At 44.6% G+C, this 18,604-nt stretch overlaps 1 protein-coding gene across 1 annotated transcript; it reads right to left on the bottom strand.

Annotated features, from left to right (window-relative positions):
• M6pr (mannose-6-phosphate receptor, cation dependent) lies at positions 1-8,613 on the bottom strand. The gene is made up of 7 exons (XM_021190751.2): positions 8,371-8,613; positions 5,115-5,294; positions 4,107-4,273; positions 1,764-1,873; positions 1,497-1,627; positions 639-765; positions 1-485 (listed from the first exon to the last, which is right to left on the bottom strand). Exons 2-7 carry the CDS (start codon positions 5,291-5,293, stop codon positions 363-365), a joined length of 837 nt encoding a protein of 278 aa, XP_021046410.1. The 5' UTR covers position 5,294; positions 8,371-8,613; the 3' UTR covers positions 1-362.
• Between the last annotated feature and the right edge of the window lie 9,991 nt (positions 8,614-18,604).

Here is an 18,604-nt window from a genome sequence, read left to right as displayed (position 1 = left end):
GAGGCAACCAAAGGTACAAGTAATCTTTGCTTTTTTAATTAGAGTATCCAGTGTCTCAACTTTTGAAATTATGAAAATGTTTACAGCCAGGGCTCATGGCTTTCTGCCTGTTTAGCTGTCCTTGCTCTTCCTGGGGTGCAGGAGTCTGCCCCACACTCCCTATGTCTGTCTGCCTTCCACTCTACTCATGCTGAGGAGAAACAATAGGAAGGTGCACAGAGGCAGGTTAGGGTCAAATCAAAAGTCAACTGGAAAGCAAGAATATTAACGGCAAGGTCAGAGATGGGATTACAGCTTGAGAAGTCCGGCTGAGTATGCTTTGGTTTGGGGACTGAAGAGGTGGCTAGACATTAAAAGTGCAATCACATTGGTAGCAAATGATCATCCCTTTCTTCCGACTCTTCCCCCAGCTGGTCATCCCCGACTCCACGATATGCTGCAGGCACATTGCGGGGTTTGGAACGGCACACAAAGTCACAACCATCCTGGCGGGAAAAAGGAAAGGAAAGATAATCTTGATTATCTATTTTAGAGTGAAACAGATGATATGATTTCAAACTGACAATGTTCCCCCCCAAACCCCCTCCCCAAGAACACCCAAAATCCAAGGCTTAGCTCAAATTAACTTTGCTACTTACAGCTACTAGGTTGCCAAGATCCTGCCAGAAGGCCAGATGAGGAAACTGCTCCATTCCCTTGGCCCCCACTACCAGTCGCTGGTATAAGAAACCCCCAATGATATAGACAGCAACCAATGATGCAAATCTAGACAGGAAGACACACACTTAAAACTTATTTTAACCCTGAAGTGGCACCACATACCTCTAAGAGCATTGAGAAGGTCAAGGCTAGACTTTATAGTCAATATTGGCTGTTTTCTAAGCAGTGGTGAGAAGCCAAGGCTAGACTACATTCATTTTTAGCTGTTTCCTAAACTACTCTATAGGGCCGGTAGCTCCTCAGAGGAGTGCTGTGTCAAACACCTAGAAGGGGGTAAACAGGATTCTTCTTTATACTACTGATGTGATACAGTACTGAAGAGTGTCCAGCCCCCTCCTGAGGGAAGCTTAACCAAATGCCTTTTCTTGGGAGGCAGAGGCCAGCTAAATCTACATAGCCAGGTCAGTAGAGCTACACAGGGAGACACGCTATATAAGCAAATCTCCAGATGCAAATCATTTATTGGGACTAAACCATTTTTTAAGAAGCCAGGTCTGATCAGGTGCATCTTTAATATCAGCTCATGGAAGACAGAAATTCTTTTGAGTTTGAGGCCAGCTATAGCTACACATAAGACTGTCTTCAAAATGTATTTTATTTTTTTACTACTGTCAGGGATTGAACATAGGACCTCATGCAGACTGATCAAGCGCTCAGTCACCAAGCTCTATTCCCCAGCTTAATTTCTTTGAACGTATACAGTTAATATCAGTGAGCCATCTCTAATTTAGTATATGTCAGCACACACAGCTACTGAGAGGGTACAAAGTACTCACATGACAAGTAAGATGGAGCCCACACTGAGGTGTGAGACCTCTGGTGAACAGGCCAGGCTGCTATCCATCTCAAAGAGGTAGAAGCAATCCTGGACTTTGCCTCGTTCCTCAGACACTGGGTTAAAATTAGCCTGATGATGAGAGGACCAAACAGTAATATGTATGTCTTCTTTCAACTTGCATCCAACAAATAAGACTGCCCCTGATAAATACATAAAGCCCAATCATTTGTTGCTCCTGGCCCCAGGATGTCCCAGGATGCCTTACCGCTAGTGTGTGCCGATTGCAGGAGATCATCACCACTGCACGCCGCTGCTCTCTGCCACAGTGGTTGTCATATTCATCGCCTCCTTTATATATCAGCATGATCCAATTACCTGAGGAGGGACAAGAACAATGGCACTATGGAGAGCAGGGAAAGCAGAGGCAACAATGGGTAGCATGACAGTGGAATAAGCTACTGGAACTGTTTTTAGTTAATAATAATTGAAACGATCTGTATATCTGAATGCTAAACTAAAATCTTTCTTTTTTAAAAGATGAGTTTTGTTTGCTATGTAGCTCTGGGTGGCCTTAATTCACTAATTATGTAGACCAGGCTGGCCTCCAACTTATGATCTTCCTGACTTTGCCTCCCAAATTTTGAGGTCACAGACATGAGCCTCCTTACCTGGCCTTAAAACTTATTTTTTTCTTTTTTTTTTTATTTTTTATTTTTTATTTTTTTAAGATTTATTTATTTATTATATGTAAGTACACTGTAGCTGTCTTCAGACACTCCAGAAGAGGGCGTCAGATCTACGGATGGTTATGAGCCACCATGTGGTTGCTGGGATTTGAACTCCGGACCTTCGGGAGAGCAGTCGGGTGCTCTTACCCACTGAGCCATCTCACCAGCCCAAAACTTATTTCTTAAGAAAACTTTTGTTCCCTTGTTTTAAGAGAGCAATGATCAGATATGTAAGATTAACCTTATTTTTTTCTATACTAAAGGTAGGCAAAAGAATGTAAAGACAGTTTCTATCCCGGGGTTGGAGAGTTGGCTCAGTGGTTAAGAGCATTGGCTGCTCTTCTAGAGGACTCTGGTTCAAGTCCCAGCACCCACATGGCAGCTCACAACTGTCTATACCTTCAGTTCTAATGAATCTGGCACCCTTACTTAGACATAGATGCAGGGAAAACACCAGTGCACATAAAAATAAAAGACAGTTTCTATCCAAGCTGTCTTTTAACACTGATGTGCATTTTCTCAACACAATGCAAAAGGGGATTCCACAAGACTGCCAGGCAGCAGGGAGATGTCCAAGTATTTATTTACTATGTTTAACATTCTTTGTAAAATACTGTTTGACTGACAACCAAGTAAGGATTCTTTCAACTTTGCATATGAGAAAACAAGATTTTAAAATTAGTGAGCTGGTCTCTTAAAACCATCTGTGGTGGTCTGAATAAGAATGGTCCCCATAGGCTCATATATATGACTGGGCTAAGTCACTATGGCATGGAACTATCTGAAAGGATTGTAAAGATTAGGAGGTGTGGCCTTTTGGAGGAAGTATGTCACTGGGGTGGGCTTTGAGGTTTCAAAACCCCATGCCAGGCCCAGAGTCTTTCCCCATCTTTTAACCCAGATCAGGACGCAGATCTCTGAGCTACTTCTCCAGCACCAGGGGTACCTGTGTACGGCCATGGTCTCCTTTGTGGTGATAGTGGACTAAACTCTGAAAATGCAAGCCTCCAATTAAATGCTTTCTTAACAGTTGCCTTGGCCATGGTGTCTGTTTATAGCAAGAGAACAGTGACTGAAACACCATCGTACTAGGAGAGAGTGCTGGGTCAAGAACTTATTTTATTCTTTACATAGTCAATATCTACACTGGATAATTTATCTGTTACGGGAAGAAATCAAACCACAGGTGTTCCCCTCCAGCATATACTTTCATGACATTTGAAAAATACAGCTGTTAGTACAAGTAGGCAGAGGGTTTCCCCCCCTTAAATAGACTTAGGTTTGCACAAAAAAGTTATCTTAAAATTCAGTAGTGGTTAATTTGATGAGAAATGGCAGTGGCTGGTATGGAACTGATTTAAGAATTTGGGTGACTAGCAGGGACTCCAGGCTACGTAAAATTATGGCTAGATTCAGATCCACTTTCATTCTCAGTCATTCATATTCATATTTGCTTTTCCATCCCTTTTCTGTCTTCCTTTTTTGTGGTACTAAGGATCAAAGTCAGAACTTTGTGCATGTGGGCAAATGTTCTACCTTGAACTTAATGTCCAATCTTATATTCTCTCTCTTTTTTTTAAAAAAGATTTTCTTTTTTTTTTTTTTAATTAGATATCTTCTTTATTTACATTTCAAATGCTATCCCTAAGTTTCCCTATATCCTCCCCCCACCCTGCTCCCTACCCACCCTTATACTCTCTTTATCAAAGTTTTGCACTGTCTTCCAACACAGAGGCGCACTGAGCAGCTCTGGAGCTGGGCACTGTGAGTTACAGTCTAGACCGATTCCATAAAGTGTGACATGCAGACGCTGGAGAAGGCCAACACATACAGGGTTATTGGAGGGCTGACTTGGGATTAGTCAGCAGGAAATATCTTACTTCCATTGAAGATGTGAGTCTCGTTGATTCGCCCAACCACCGTCTCCTTCTCATTGCTTTTGTTGATCTGGACCAGGCCTGCCCCAGAGGAGTGGTTGCTAGCTTCCCGGCATACCCTGAATATGTAGCTGTATGTGTCTGAGCCTTGGCCCACAGTACTCTCAAAACTATACAAGGAGGAAGAGAAAAAGAACTGGATTACTAGTTACCATGCTCAGGAAAAAACAGACTCCCCCCTCCTATCAAAGGCATAACATCTGTTGAATTACGAGCTATTTGTGGCCCCAATGACGGTCCTACTTGTTCATAGTAAATTCAAATATACCATCCAAGACAGCAATACATTCTAGAATATCCATTCTAGCTACATAAGTGTTAGCTGTTTGCCCACAGCAAGGGTCTGTCTGTTTTCATAGGACAGTCCTATGTTTAAAGATCATTTTCATGTTTATCTGAATATTCCCCGACACAGATGAAGACATACTTAGACATGCATATGTCTAATGTGTCTGTTTGATGTTTCTAAAGTCTTATATGAAGCCATCAAGTAATGTTCCGATTTCTACAAGCTGGTGTTTTAGACCCAGTCTTTAAAAACTGATACTTTTCTATGAAAAGAAAAAGATACATGGTAACATGGTTGTGAACTTGGCATCAAAGAGGGGAATGTATTATAGCCAAATAAAACTAATAGTTGCTAAAGTTCACATTAGAGCCTGTACCATTCATGCACCCCTTCCACATTAAAGCTAAACTCACGAAAGAGAAAAGATCCTTAGAAGATAGTCTCTCCCCTCTCAGGTTCTTTTTTTTTTTTTTAAAAAAAAAAAAAAGATTTATTTACTTATATATCTTCAAATGCACCAGAAGAGGGTGTCAGATCATTACGGATGGTTGTGAGCCACCATGTGATTGCTAGGATTTGAACTCAGGACCTTCAGAAGAGCAGTCATTGCTCTTAACCACTGAGCCATCTCTCCAGCCCCCCATCAGGTTCTTTTCCTTTACCTTTTGTTAAACAGTGGCCGTAACCTCTCCAGGAGAGCCACCTCGTTCTTTGATTCCTTATCCTTCTCTCCTACCAGGTCACAAGATTTTTCTTCTATCTGCCAGGATTCTCTCACAGCCACAGCCAGGAGTAGCAACAGTAACAGTTCAGTCCTCCAGCGGCCAAGGAAGGGGAACATCCTTTTGGAAAAGTGTGTTGAAGGTGAAGGCAGCATCAGGAGATAAAAGAGAATAGATCAGTCACACAACTGTGCAAGAAATAATGGCATTTTGACTATGCAAAGAGCATGACTGCTTCAAAACAAACGGGGGCTCAGTGTAGAGTCAAATGTCTTTAGTCTCCACACTCAGAGGCAGATGCAGATGGACCTCTGTGAGTCTGAGGCTAGCAAGAGAGACCTGGTGAGACACCCAGTCTCAAAAATCTCTAAAATCCAAAACCCAGTGAAACACATGGGGGAGGGGGTATGGTAAGAGGAAGAAAATAGAAGACAGGGTGCACCCATCTTGGCACTGTTACTGTTTGATGTAAATTTGTGTCATAGTGTCCCATTTTTCAAAGTCAAATACTAGTTTATAAATAAAGCCTAAGTGGCCTTCCCTGGAACATTCCACCATGGTTTACACAGATCCTAGCTTGACATTATTATGAAAGATGTAAAGAAGAGAGAGAAGATGGACTTTGTTGGGCCCTAACATATCAGTAGGAAACACCCAACCATCTCTCTTCACATTCACTGGAAGCATATGGGGTGTGGGTGAAGCAGCCATAGTACCTTAACTCACCTCAATTACTTATGTGCCATTTCTCTGAAAAATCACCCAATCACAGAAGAAAACTCACTGGGTCAAAATGAGTGATTACAAGTCTTCCAAAATCTACCTTCGCCCCTCCCCTCCAAGTCACAAGTCTTAAGGCCAGCTACACTTTCAGTGAGATGGACGGCTGTCTTTATACTCTAAAGGTCTGAGTTCACTTTCTGTTTGGATTATTCTAACAGGCCCACCCAAACTATGGCCCACGGGACACATTTATCCCCTGATACCTGTGAATGCAGCCCAACATATTTGTGGATGACAGTGTCCTATCAATGTTGAAAAGCTGGCTACCTTCATAGTTAGGCCACAGTGATTTGATGCTTGCATGAGGCTTTTATTAGTACCCATTAGTAACCCTTCAGGCCATTGACATTGTTAATTTTATAATGGTTTCACTTTTTTCTTTTTTTTTTTTTGACAGTTAACTCTTCCAGACATTTTCCACAAGAAAGTGAAATCTCTAACCCTGTGCTCTAAATTCATTTTCCTTCTTCCTTGACAGGTACATCTGAGTTTCTATTTCCCATATGCGGGGAGGGTAACACACTTAATCCAAACCCCACCTACCCATAACCCCCACACATCAACTCACCAATACAAACAAGGCATTTATTTCCACACAGTAATCACATGTAGCCAAGAGGTCAAAGGCACTCCTAACACATCTCAAATAGGACACTACAGGACATATGCAGCAGAGTGACAACGTTCAGCCAGGCACTCCCTGAAATGCTAACATACGTTAGCTAGTCAATCCTCCCCAAACCATGTGTTAAACTTAACAGTGTCTATTTCACAAATAAAAACTACAGGGCAAACAGAACAAATACCACTGACAAAGCTAATGGCGTAAGATAGATGGCTCCAGAGTCATCTATCCAGTAGGAGCCAACGCAGAGCTAGCTGCCTTTCTTCTTTTAAAAACAGACCAGGAAGGGGAAGTCGCTCTACCTCCCAGTTAACTGTAGTGTAACAAGGAGCCCAGATTTAAGCTCTCCTCCCCTGAACTCAGCTATTGCTCAACCAGTCACCTCACCTAGAGCTCCTCTGTTAACCTACTCTGTGCCATTTTCCTCAAGTTCTCTCAGGATTTAATTTAAAATGGTAACACTCTGGGCTCTGAGGCGCTTGCTCCCCAGGACATATCCTGGAGGGATGCTCTCACACAATGAATGCTGTGCACTCTGGTCTCCAAGTTATTTCCTCATTTGTTAACGGTTGCTGCTTTCTCTTCCCAAATTAGGGCAAAGAATTTCACAAAATTGGGACAGGATGAAAAATTAAAATAAGCCACGGTAGGCACTGGATGAGCGGAATTGTTTGTCATTTGCTTATCCGTTCAAAAAGTTAAAAGAATAACTTTACACTCCTCCCAGTGTAAGATTTGAGTCTAAATTTGAGCTGCTTCTCTTTGATTCGGTGTGGTGTATGTTTTAAATGCTATGCTTGCATGGTGACAGTTACACAACCTAGAAAAGATGAGGGGTCTGCCGCTTAGAGTTGTCCACTAAGTTACTTGTCCTAGGTTACACAAATATTAAATGGGTGAAGTTGCTGGATCAACCTGGATGACTTAATGACATGAAGGCATTTGTGGTCAAACTTCTGATAGCAGGATAAAACTGAAAGCTGGGCAGTTCCGATTTAACATGGTCCAAAGAGATCCTCAGAGTGCAAACACTTGTCTCGACGCTGTAAAACAGGATCTTAGGCTCTTGAGAATTCCCCTTTCTTATTCTATAGAGACAGATCTATTGGCAATGCTGAACATTCTCTATAGGACAGCGAGTGACTAAGTTAGGGGTTGGGAAACTGCTGACCTCACTCAGCCTTGCACGCACTTTTCCACTCATGGCCGTTTTCCATTTTCTAATGGAGGGCTTTATTTTCTTCCGCCTGGTTCATTGCAGCCAACACTTTTAAGATCAGTCTCAACTGGCAGAAAGACCCGATGTTTGAAGTGCCCTAAGGAGGTAATTCTCTGTTTCAAAGTCTCCACAGAAACAGAAGATACTCCTGTTATTCTTTTCCACACCGTGTTAATAGACCTTCCTCGAACTTCTTCCAGGATTCTGGAAATTCTCGCCTTCCATCTGCTCAAAGTCATACCTAACCCCCAAATGTCGCCATGACGCCACTTTACTCCCACGATACAGGTCAAAATTCTCTCTACAAGCATCCAGTTAACACTTTACACATGGGCACTTTCCTTTTCCCACCTTCAAAACATCTCAAATCCCTCTCTGATCTTGGAACTCCTCTTCCTCACTCCTAGAAGTCTGGCGTTCTCATGCCTTTTGCCTCCAGTCTGCCCTAAGGCTTCCTAGCAGGATCTCCAGCCAGAATCACGGCCAGACGAGACTCCGGGTCCGCACCTCCTCCAGTGCAGAGGTGTGCGAGGACCCCAGCCCGCTTACTCCACGCCCCCAACACTCACGTGTCACGGGAAAACAGAACAACCGCGGCTCAGAAGCCCCCAAGAATGTGTCTCTGGGGTTGGGAGACGCGTCCGGAGATCAGGGGTGCGGGGGCGCAGACCCCAGTCCCTCGATTCCTCTCTGAAGCCAGCGCTCCCCTAGGCGCCGCGATGCGCCCCGCTCCAGAAGCCGGAAACAGGAAGCAGCGAGAGCCTGCTGATCAACAGCTCCTCCCACTAGACTCCGCGGCGTGTGACCGCAGAACCTGCGCTCCCTGTTCTCTCTTCTGGACGCTGATTGGTCAGCAGCCTAGTTCGCTGTTCCCCGGGTCCCATCAACCCCAATCACTCGGAGATTGTCGAGATCAGTTTCTTCTTTTCGGGTCGCCTTTCTACCAATGAGGTTCGAGCTCCGCCTCCAGGGACTCTGGGCCGGCGCTCCCCATTCACGCGGGGTCATGCGCCAGGTGTCCCAATAGGTCCGATGGTAGAAAGTAAGTGAGAGCGATCTGTGGAACTACAGAGAGTGTCGCTCCCTGGGCTTTCTGGGAGTTGTAGTTTCTAGGACTCTTCTGCTACCTTGGTGGCCACTGTGCGGCGCTGTTTAGCCATCAGTCGGCTGGGATCGCTTCTGGTTTGCAGTTGACTGTCACCCAGACAGTGGTCCTGCACGTCTTGATTTTCTTTGTTCAGAATTTTCTAATTCTCTCAGGACATAACTATTGTTACCGTTACCTCGGCAATGAATTTTTCCTGTTGTGGCATCTTGCTAGATAAGCATACTGTGTTTATCAAAGGCGCCTGCCCTATGTGTGCCAGCCCTCTAGCCTGAACTTAGGTTTGTTGTTGTTGTTGTTGTTTTTTAGGGGGGAGGTATCTGTGCCTTTGGTAAGGTCATTTGAAGACTCCTTGAATTTATTATCCACTGTCTCAAGCCCTAGTTGTTCTTAGAGCTTGGTTTGAAACAATTGCGGCTTCTTAGAATCTCTCTCCAGGTTACTCATCTCTTCCTCTGAAGTTTCTTTTGGCTTTAGCCGGTTGTGCCCCCTTTACTCTCACGTGCTTTTGCATGCACCTCCCTCACACTGCTTAGATAGGGATTCATGTCAGAGGAAGAACTGTGTTTAAACTGCTAACACTGTAGTGTCCTATACATTTTTTAAAAAGTTAACTTAAAAGTTTTAATACATTTTAATTAAAGTGTAATTACCACCCCTTCCTCCGATTCTTTCCTTCTTCCAGTTCTACCAAAGGCCCCTTCACCTAGCTCTCCCCACGTCCCTCACTCAGATTGATGGCCTCATTGTCTTTAATTGTTATAGTTACATATATTTGCATAGATATACTATAACCTGCTGAATCTATGTTTATGTTTGTATGTACATGATTTCAAGGATGATTGATTTGTATGGAGTAGCCTCACTTCTCTGTTAGCATATTGATACCACCATTGTCTAGATCTTGTTTTTGTGACCATTTCTGTGAGACTGTTTTACACCAGACATCCTGGTATTGCAGCTCTTACGGTTTTTCCAGCCCCCCTCTTTTTTTATGTGCCCTGAATCATAGATGCAGGAGCTGTGATGTAGAGGTATCCACTGTAGCTGGGCCCCTCACCACCTGCTGATCTCTGCACTGTGTCCTGTCCTGGTTTTCTGTGATGGTCTGTAGTGAGAATTTTGAAATTTTGGCTTTTTTAAAATTATAGGAACATATTTCCACTTTAATCTCAGGTGTGGGATTTGGGGCTGCTTCAGATTGTCCACAGCAACTGACTGTGATATTTTCCTGGTGCTCTAGCAGGGGATGTGATTTTTGCCAGTCCCTGCTAGAGCACAAGACAAATATTTTTGATAGTTTCTGTGGTGGTATTTGGAGTTCTGAGAACTTTTCAGAGGGTATATGAAGAGAGGCAAGGTTGGTTGTTGCTCATTGGGGTGGTGGTGGTGGTATTTGTTAGTAGTTGTGCTCAAAGAAGAAACAAGAAGGGAAATTAGATTTCAGAGATCTTGTTCCTTTCCTCTCTCCCCTCTCTCCTTTTTTTCTCCTATTTATATTAGGATGTTGAAGGAGTGGAAGAGAGGGAGAGAATGGTGGAGGAAAGAAGAACCCACAAAGTTGCAAAGACCAGCTACAATGGTCTCCATTTGCTGTTAACAAAAGCTTATTTGTTATATGGTGAAACTACACTTATCTGTGGGCCTAAGGATATGATTTAGGGGCTGGAGAGATGGCTCAGTGATTAAGTACACCAACTGCTCTTCTGAAGGTCCTGACTTCAAATCCCAGCAACCACATGGTGGCCACAACCATCCATAACAAGATCTGACTCCCTCTTCTGGAATGTCTGAAGACAGCTGCAGTGTACTTACATATAATAAATAAATAATTTTTTAAAGGATATGATTTAAAATGCAGTTAGGAATTATCTTCTAAGATCCTGCCAGCCCTGGGAAGTTAGATTTCTAGTACCAGGTATAATTTCCCTCCTGCTGAGTGGGCCTTAAGTTCAATCAGACAGCCGTTGGTTAGCACCAACATATGAGAGACATTTACTGTACCTTTATGGATTTCTTGCTATGTTGGTCATTGCGATTTATAGGTACCACAGCTGGTTAGGACTATTAATTGTCCCTCCCCTGGCACCTTGTAGAGTATTTTCTGGTACCTTGAAAGCTATACTACAGGAATGAGGCTTTCGGATTAGATCTAGCTCATATAATCTGAACCCTGTATCCTAAGTGTGCTGTGTCTTCAGCAAGAGGAGCTTACTTTTGACCTCTAAGAGGCAACAGAGGGCAGCAGCAATAGTCTATATTGTTTGGAGGGTCACTTGGACTGCCCTGACCAACCATTTGAGAGACATCACATGCTTTCCACTGGGGGTTTTGTTAGTCTGTGCTTCTTGTGGGAAGCATGTTTAGCCCAAGTGGTATAACTTTCACATATATAATGTGATATATGTATATAATTTGTGTGTGTGTGTGTGTGCATTGTGTATAATTTAGGTAAGTATTAAATAATAAGATTACATGAGGGTTTATCAAAAATCCTTGGTGTTATTTGTCCCTCCTCCTCCTGGGCTGCCCTCCTTTCCCTCTGGTCTCATAGTTTGCATCACAGAGAGCACAGCAGCTCCTTGCCCTCCTCCAAGATGATATTCTTTTTGTTCTCTCAGGCAAAAGAGCACTGCCTTCTTCACTTCTGGTGTTGAAGACTTGTGAACTTTCATGTCATTGAACACCTTGAAGACAGCCACACCAGAGGCTATGTTTCTGGAAACAAAAGGGAGACAGAAAGAGCTGCTGAAGACCTGAGCCCCTGCAGCTGCCGGGATCTGGCTGAACCTGATTTCTTTGTTGTTGCTTGTTTTGTTTTTACTTTTTGAGACACGGTTTCCCTATGTAGCTTTTGCTGTCCTGGAACTCACTCTGTAGATCAGGCTGGCCTTGTACTCATAGATAACTAACTGCCTGCCTCTGCCTTCCAAGTACTGGGATTAAAGGCGTGCATCACAAACAGCCACACTCCTCCCCTTCTTTCCACTCCCAAAATGTTCCTTGAGGCAGGGGTTGACAAAGATGTCTCACTGGGCATTCAGTTACTTATTCAGTCTTAGCATTTTGAATATTTATGAGTCTCTGCATTGACCTCTACCATCTGTAACAGGAAGCTTCTTTGACTAAGGTTGGGAACAGCTCAGATCTATGAATCTAAACAAATATTTAGAAGGCAGTTTGGCAGGACTACCATTTAGCAAAACAATATCATCAGATTCCACCCTGCGGCCTATACTCCCCCCCCCCCCTTGGGTTTCGGTACAGACATCAATATCCTCCTGTAGGAAGTCCTCAGATCCAGTCAAGAGAGCAGCTGTTACACCAGTCAACAGTTTTGCCACTCCTGTGCTGTTGTATAGTGTGTTCCTTAGATGTGTAACTTTTCCTTCAAATGGAAACATTTCTTCCAGGAGGTACGGGAAGACAGAGGGGGCCTCGGGAAATAAGCAGAAAGTCACATGTACTAAATAACACAAGCTTGGAAGAGTCACCGGGGCCCATGTCAACAGTGAAGAGAGTAGAAGAGAGTAGAAGAGCGTTGCTGGAGTGGACACTCTGAGCGCCCAAACCAAGGTCAGAAAGAGGGGAATAGGTAGAGAGCTCTGACTTTAGTTTTCAGGAGTCGTCACCTATGTTGGGGTAGGCTTTCTGATGACACGGCTGCCTTTGAATCATCCCAACTACTTGTAAGGGACCCCTCTTCCACATTCCTGTTAGTAAGCCTCATTGGTTCACCATATTGGACCTCAGTGCCAGTAGTTACATTGGCCTTCCACAGGCTCCCTTTCTGGGGTGAGCCAATGTGTATGTGTGTCGAGACTGCTCAGGAAAAGTCTGTCACACACCATGAACCTGTTGGCATATCTCGCCTGCTAGATCAGCATGCAGGGCCCAGAGCTGGGTGAAACCAACCATCAATTTCCCTCATCAGTCTGCAGAGCGCCTTCCAGCACTGTGGATGCTAGCCAGCAGGGGGCGCCTGCTCATGCCTGGCATCAAAATTTTCATTTCAGAACTCATATCTTCTGAAGGCAGTATTGCTCACCACAGAGGGCACATCTGTTCAAACTCCTTTAAATATATGTTTTTAATTAGCTTAGCAACTACTGGGGTTTTATAAGCCTCAGTATATGTCCTGAGTTTTGATCTATCCCTCCCTAGCCCTCCTTTCTCTAGCCCCTTGTCTCATCTGTTTTTAAATGTTTAGCTCCCAGGGTTCCTGCCGGCTTTGTTGATTACTTCCAGTTCCACTTCAGAAATCTTGCTTCTAGGCCATTGTCTGAAGGAGTGTTGGGCTGCACAGAGGGGAGCGTGTTGACAACAGGATCCTGTGTGAGCAGGTTGGGTGACCAGTCTTCTGTGGGAGTGGAAGCAGAGCAGACTCTCCCCCGTGCAGGGCTTCTGTGCCCAGTCCAAGGGCTTTACATGTTCGAATTTCTACCTCACAGAACAGACTTCAAGGTTCCTGACATAGATAAAGGCTGTCCAGCAGCCACGGAGCTGTGTTGAGAGTTGTCCTTCAACCTCTCGACACTTCACTATGACTGTGTTAACAGATTCTACTCTGGTTTCGACGTCAGACACATCCTTCCTGAACTCCACTTCTGCTCTGCCTAGGGGTTTTTGGAAACCAGTACTTTCTTGCTGTGCATGTATTTGATTTAACCACCTCGAAGCAGATTTTAATTTTGATGTTTATCGATGTCCGTCAAACTGATAACGTTGAACATATTTCAAAGGATAAATACATTTTCGATCTCTGCAACTTTCACTTTTACTAATTTAAACATGTGTGGGAAAGATGCAAGAAGGAGTACAAAGGAGCTGGATCCCAGCGCTGGAGAAGCTGAGGCAGGAGGATTGCAAACTCAAAGGAGTGGTTGGTCCACATAGTTAGACCCTGTCTCCAACCCCTCCCCCCCAAACAACTCTATTTGAGTTCAATTGTTTACATGATGTTCCATTTATTTTACTCTCTTTTATCCTTGTTCCCTTCCACATTTTTTCCCATTGATGTTTCTCCATTGCTTTATTGTTTTTTAAAGTTCTGAAAACACCCTCTTTTAAAAATCAACTAAACAATTGCATTTTTAGTGAATACTCAGGAAATTGCATTGTAGAATTTTGTCATTATCCCCAAATATAAATTATATTCATAACATAATGAAACATGTGGTGCTGGGAACTGAACGTGGCTTCTCTGGAAGAGCAGCCAGTGCTTTTAACTGCTAAGCCAACTTTCGAGCCCCCCCCCCCCAATACTTTAATTTCAGGTAAAGAAGCTGGGTTGGGGAGATGGCTCAGAGTTTAAGAATGCTTACTGGCTGGGCCATGGTGATGCATACTTTGAATCTCAGCAGAGGCAGGCAGATCTCTGCATCTGAGGCCAAGCTGGTCTACAGAGCTAGTTCCAGGACAGCTAAAGCTACATAGACAAACACTGTCAACAGAAAAAGGGAGAGAGAGAGAGAGAGAGAGAGAGAGAGAGAGAGAGAGAGAGAGAGAGAGAGAAAGAAAGACAAGAATGCTAAGCTATCTCCGAGGATGAAATGATTGGTGCTGAGACTGAGACATGGAAAAGTGGAGCCAGGTGCGGGGGATGTGGGGGTTGGGGGTGAGAGGGTGAGGGCGGGTGGTAGGGGATGGGGGAATGGAAGAGATCCTTTCCCCTATCTTCTCTCTGCAGACAATTACATGAGCCAATTCAAGCCAAGTGTAATTCGGGACTGGCCAGTTTAGACCAGGAAAGCTGATAAGCCCAGAACTTTGAGGGGTCAGATTGAGGTCAGGCCTGGGGTTTGTCCAGCTAGTCTTTCCTGGTTAGCCGGCAGGGGTCCCCCTCCTGGCAGGGTGGGGGAAAATCAGTCTGCTAGGCGGTTATGTCTGGTCAGGAGGCCAAGGAAGAAGCTGGAAGTTTGCCGTCTTTATTATCTTCCTGTGGCCCTTCTCCCCATCTGTCAAGGCCTGATATAACTTCTTGTTTCTCCTGTTTTTTTCCCATTGATGTTTCTCCATTGCTTTATTGTTTTTTAAAGTCCTGAAAACACCCCTTTTTAAAAATCAACTAAGCAATTACATTTTTAATGAATACTCAGGAAATTGCATTGTAGAATTTTGTTATTACCCCCAAATATAAATTATATTCATAACACAATGAAACATGTCAGGGTTATCTCTAAAGTCCACGATGTCCTTGAACAAAAACTACACCTTAAAATGTTTACATACACATACATATTAACACATACAGGCCTCACACCTAAAAAAACCAGGTGTATGATACTCTGTAACCTTAAAAGTGGACTTATTATTATTTAAGTTGCTTTTGAGATATAAGATGATATGGACAAGGGGCTGGATAGATGGTTCAGCAGATAAGATCACTGGCTGTTCTTCCAACCACAGTTCAATTCCCAGCACCCACATGGCATCTCACAATTGTCTGTGACTTCAGTTCCAGGACATCCATCACCCACATACAGACATATGTGCTGGAAACCCATCAATGCAAATACAATAAAAATAAATCATTTTTAAGAAATATGATGTGGACAGGTCACATAAGACCCTTACAAACGCACCCGCAGCAGGCAAACAAACCAAATAACACATAGTGGGATACTGGTAGAGCACTGGGTGAAGGTTTTGGAATTCTCCACAAGACTTTTGAAAGTATGTTGCATGGAGCGTTTAGACATGGCAGAGAAAGGTTGCTACATGGGTGGTCCTACTCTTTATGTTTGTTAATTGCTTTTAGCTGAGAGCAGCGGTATGTGCATGTGCGTCTGTGGCTCGGAGACTGGAGGAGAGAGGACTCTAGTTGCAGAAAGGAGGGGAAGGGGGGAGAGAAACTGTGTGTTTGAGGGAGAGGGATGGGGAGGGGGAAGACAGAGGTTGAGGAAGGCCAACAGTGTCACTGAAAGGGTTTTGCAGGTTAAATAAGGTAGCTTGGACTTTGAGAATTGAACATGTTTTAAATTGAACACTTTTAAATGCAACTGTGTCTGGACAGGCTAGGGTCATAATCTGACCCCCGGAGGTGAGGTAGTGGAGCAGGGAGGGTTGCAGCCGGTTAGATTAAGACATACTGAGCTGGAGGGGGATTTCTTCATAGGCCGAGATTGGACTCAAATCAGCTGCGAGGGGTATGGGGAAGAACTCATCTTTCTAGAGAAGCTGAGAAGGTGGCTATTTGCTTTTTTTCCTTTGGCCAGGAGGGGAAACTTTGAGTAGAGAGGTGGACCATTTCCCCTTGGGAAACAGTGCTAGAGTGAGGTCTTTGAGGCTGGATGGGGGTAGGGTAGGGATGGTGTGGTGAGCTGGCAAGTAGGGCTGCGAGGGGGGGAGACAAGGAGGGGGAGAGCGGGGCTCAGTAGAGCTGGGCCAGGAACAAACGAATGGGAAGCAGAGAAACCGGGGTGTTTTTACAGAGAAGCTCCCAGAAGGAGAGGAAGAGGCGTGTTGAGGCAGCCCGTGCGTTAGAGCTGGCACGTTCGGTATCCGATCAGCTCTGGGAGACTAGCTGGAGGAAAGCTGTCCTAGGCTCGCAGCCCTTCCGGCACGCACAGAGAAAAGCTGCAGTTAAGTGTCCTCCGGCTCTCTCGTTTTTTTTTTTTTTTTTTTTTTTTTTTCCTCCTGAGGGACAAGGACTGAGCACAATGGCAAAGAAGAGTGAGCGGAGATAGGGCAGAAGAATTAGATCTCCATTGTGTTCGTGAAAGGAAGAGACTGTAAGTGGACAGGTCAGCTAGAGGAACGGATGGAGGTTGGAAAAGCCACCTATAGGATTCCCCTCTGGGTTTGCTTTTGTGCTGGATGAAGCTGTTTGAGTTTGGGGTTGTTTTGAGATACCATTATGAAGTCTGGTGGTCAAGTGGACAGATGGGGGTCGGGTCCAAGAGAAATTAGAGACAAAGGGCCAGCAGAGGTATCTATTAGCATACAAAAGCACGTGCCAGGCTCATGAAATACCTGTGGCTCCTCATAGTTCTGCTCATCCTGTCCCCTATTCTGGGGGGTACCTGCAGGTTTTCCAGTGAAGGGGGGAAAAAAAAAGGAGAATCAGTCCGATGTAAGTATCGGTGTTGGGCCAGGACTTTTGAGAGTCGAACCATCCGTTCATTTATTTTCTGATAACAGTTAACTCAGCCCAGTGAGTGGTGAGTAGACAAAGCTTAAGACATTAAAGCTCTTTCCAAAGCACATATGGCTTGGCTCATAAGATGGGTTCTTGTGGACTTAGAAACAATACCCAAGATAAGGGTCTAGAGAGAATGACTGAGGCAAACATAATGCTGCCTGTAGGAGTCAGGATGTGGCCTGACAGTCTGCAGGGGCTTTTCCTTTCACACAATGGGGAACCCAATGCTTCGCCACCCCTTTCTCCTCTTACCCCCTCTTCCTTTAGTGGCCGAGAAGCAATGTTAAAGATGTAGAGGGAAAGGATTTGGGATAAGTAAAACATAAATTCTGGGAGCCTGCCTTACCAGACAACAGAGGATCAGCAGGCTGTAACCCACATCCACTCCCAGCATCCCAGGAGGAGGACAGTTAAACATCTTCTCCTTCCTTGAAGGATGCCCGAGTTTAACTTTACTGGGTTCTTCACAGTTTATCTGTGTACATAAGCATTTTTTTTGCCCTTTACACCCTACCCTAAACTCCAACGCATGGGCTCCCCCTCCCCAAGCTTCTCATTCCCATATAACCCTGCTGTTGGTATTCTGTCTGGACTCCACCCCCACAGTTACCTGGCAACAGCCAGGTAGGCCTGGCCTACTATAAAAGGGGCTGCTTGTCCCCTCCTCTTACTCTCTTCTTCTCTTTCTTGCCTCTTGTCCCCTTGCTCCTCCTCTCTCCCCTTTCCCTCCCCCCTCTCTCCACGTGGTCATGGCCACCCTCTACTTCTCTACTCTCTCCTTCTCTCTGCCTTTTTCTGTCTCTACTACTCTCAACTCCCCTCCCCATGCCCTAAATAAACTCTATTCCTTGTGTGGCTGGGGGAAGGGATGCCTTGGCATGGGCATGCCAAAACACCCCCTTCCCCCACACCCCTATAGAACATATTCTTTTTTAATTAGATATTTTCTTTATTTACATTTCAAATGTTATCCCCTTTCCTGATTTCCCCTCCGAAAATCCCCTGCCCCCTCCCTCTGCTCACCTGCCCACCCACTTTCTCTTCCTGGCCCTGGCATTCCCCTACACTGGGGCATAGAGCCTTCATAGTACCAAGGGCCTCTCCTCCCATTGAAGACTGACTAGGCCATTGAACATATTCTTATATCTTTATCTTTCTATAATCACAACACCTACCATTTTGGCAGTGCACTTCCTTGACTCTCTTGGTCTGCTAGTCCCCGCCTCCTTTGCCCTTCTCTTTTGGTTCTCTTTGGCCCCCTCTCTCTTGGCCCTCTCCCCTCTTTACTCTCTTTCTCGTTCTTCTCTTTTTCTCAGCTTACCAACATCCTCTCATGATCCAGTTCAGGTTACCAGCCATGTTTCGTCTACTACTTCCTCACCCTTCTCTGGATTTTTTTCAGATGCCTCTGTCTGGGCTCTCCTTCATAGCTACAGTAAAAACCTTCCTCCCAACCACATCTTGGAGTGGTCATGTCCTTTCTCACATTATAGGAGGGGAAAACCCAGCATTAGTGTTCTCATATCGCTTGATTTCATTCTGGACATGTGACCAG

Source organism: Mus pahari, chromosome 2, assembly GCF_900095145.1.
Source record: "Mus pahari chromosome 2, PAHARI_EIJ_v1.1, whole genome shotgun sequence".
NCBI lineage: Eukaryota > Metazoa > Chordata > Mammalia > Rodentia > Muridae > Mus > Mus pahari.
The sequence above is the reverse complement of the archived record's forward strand: the minus strand, read 5'-3'. Positions and strand labels throughout refer to the sequence as shown.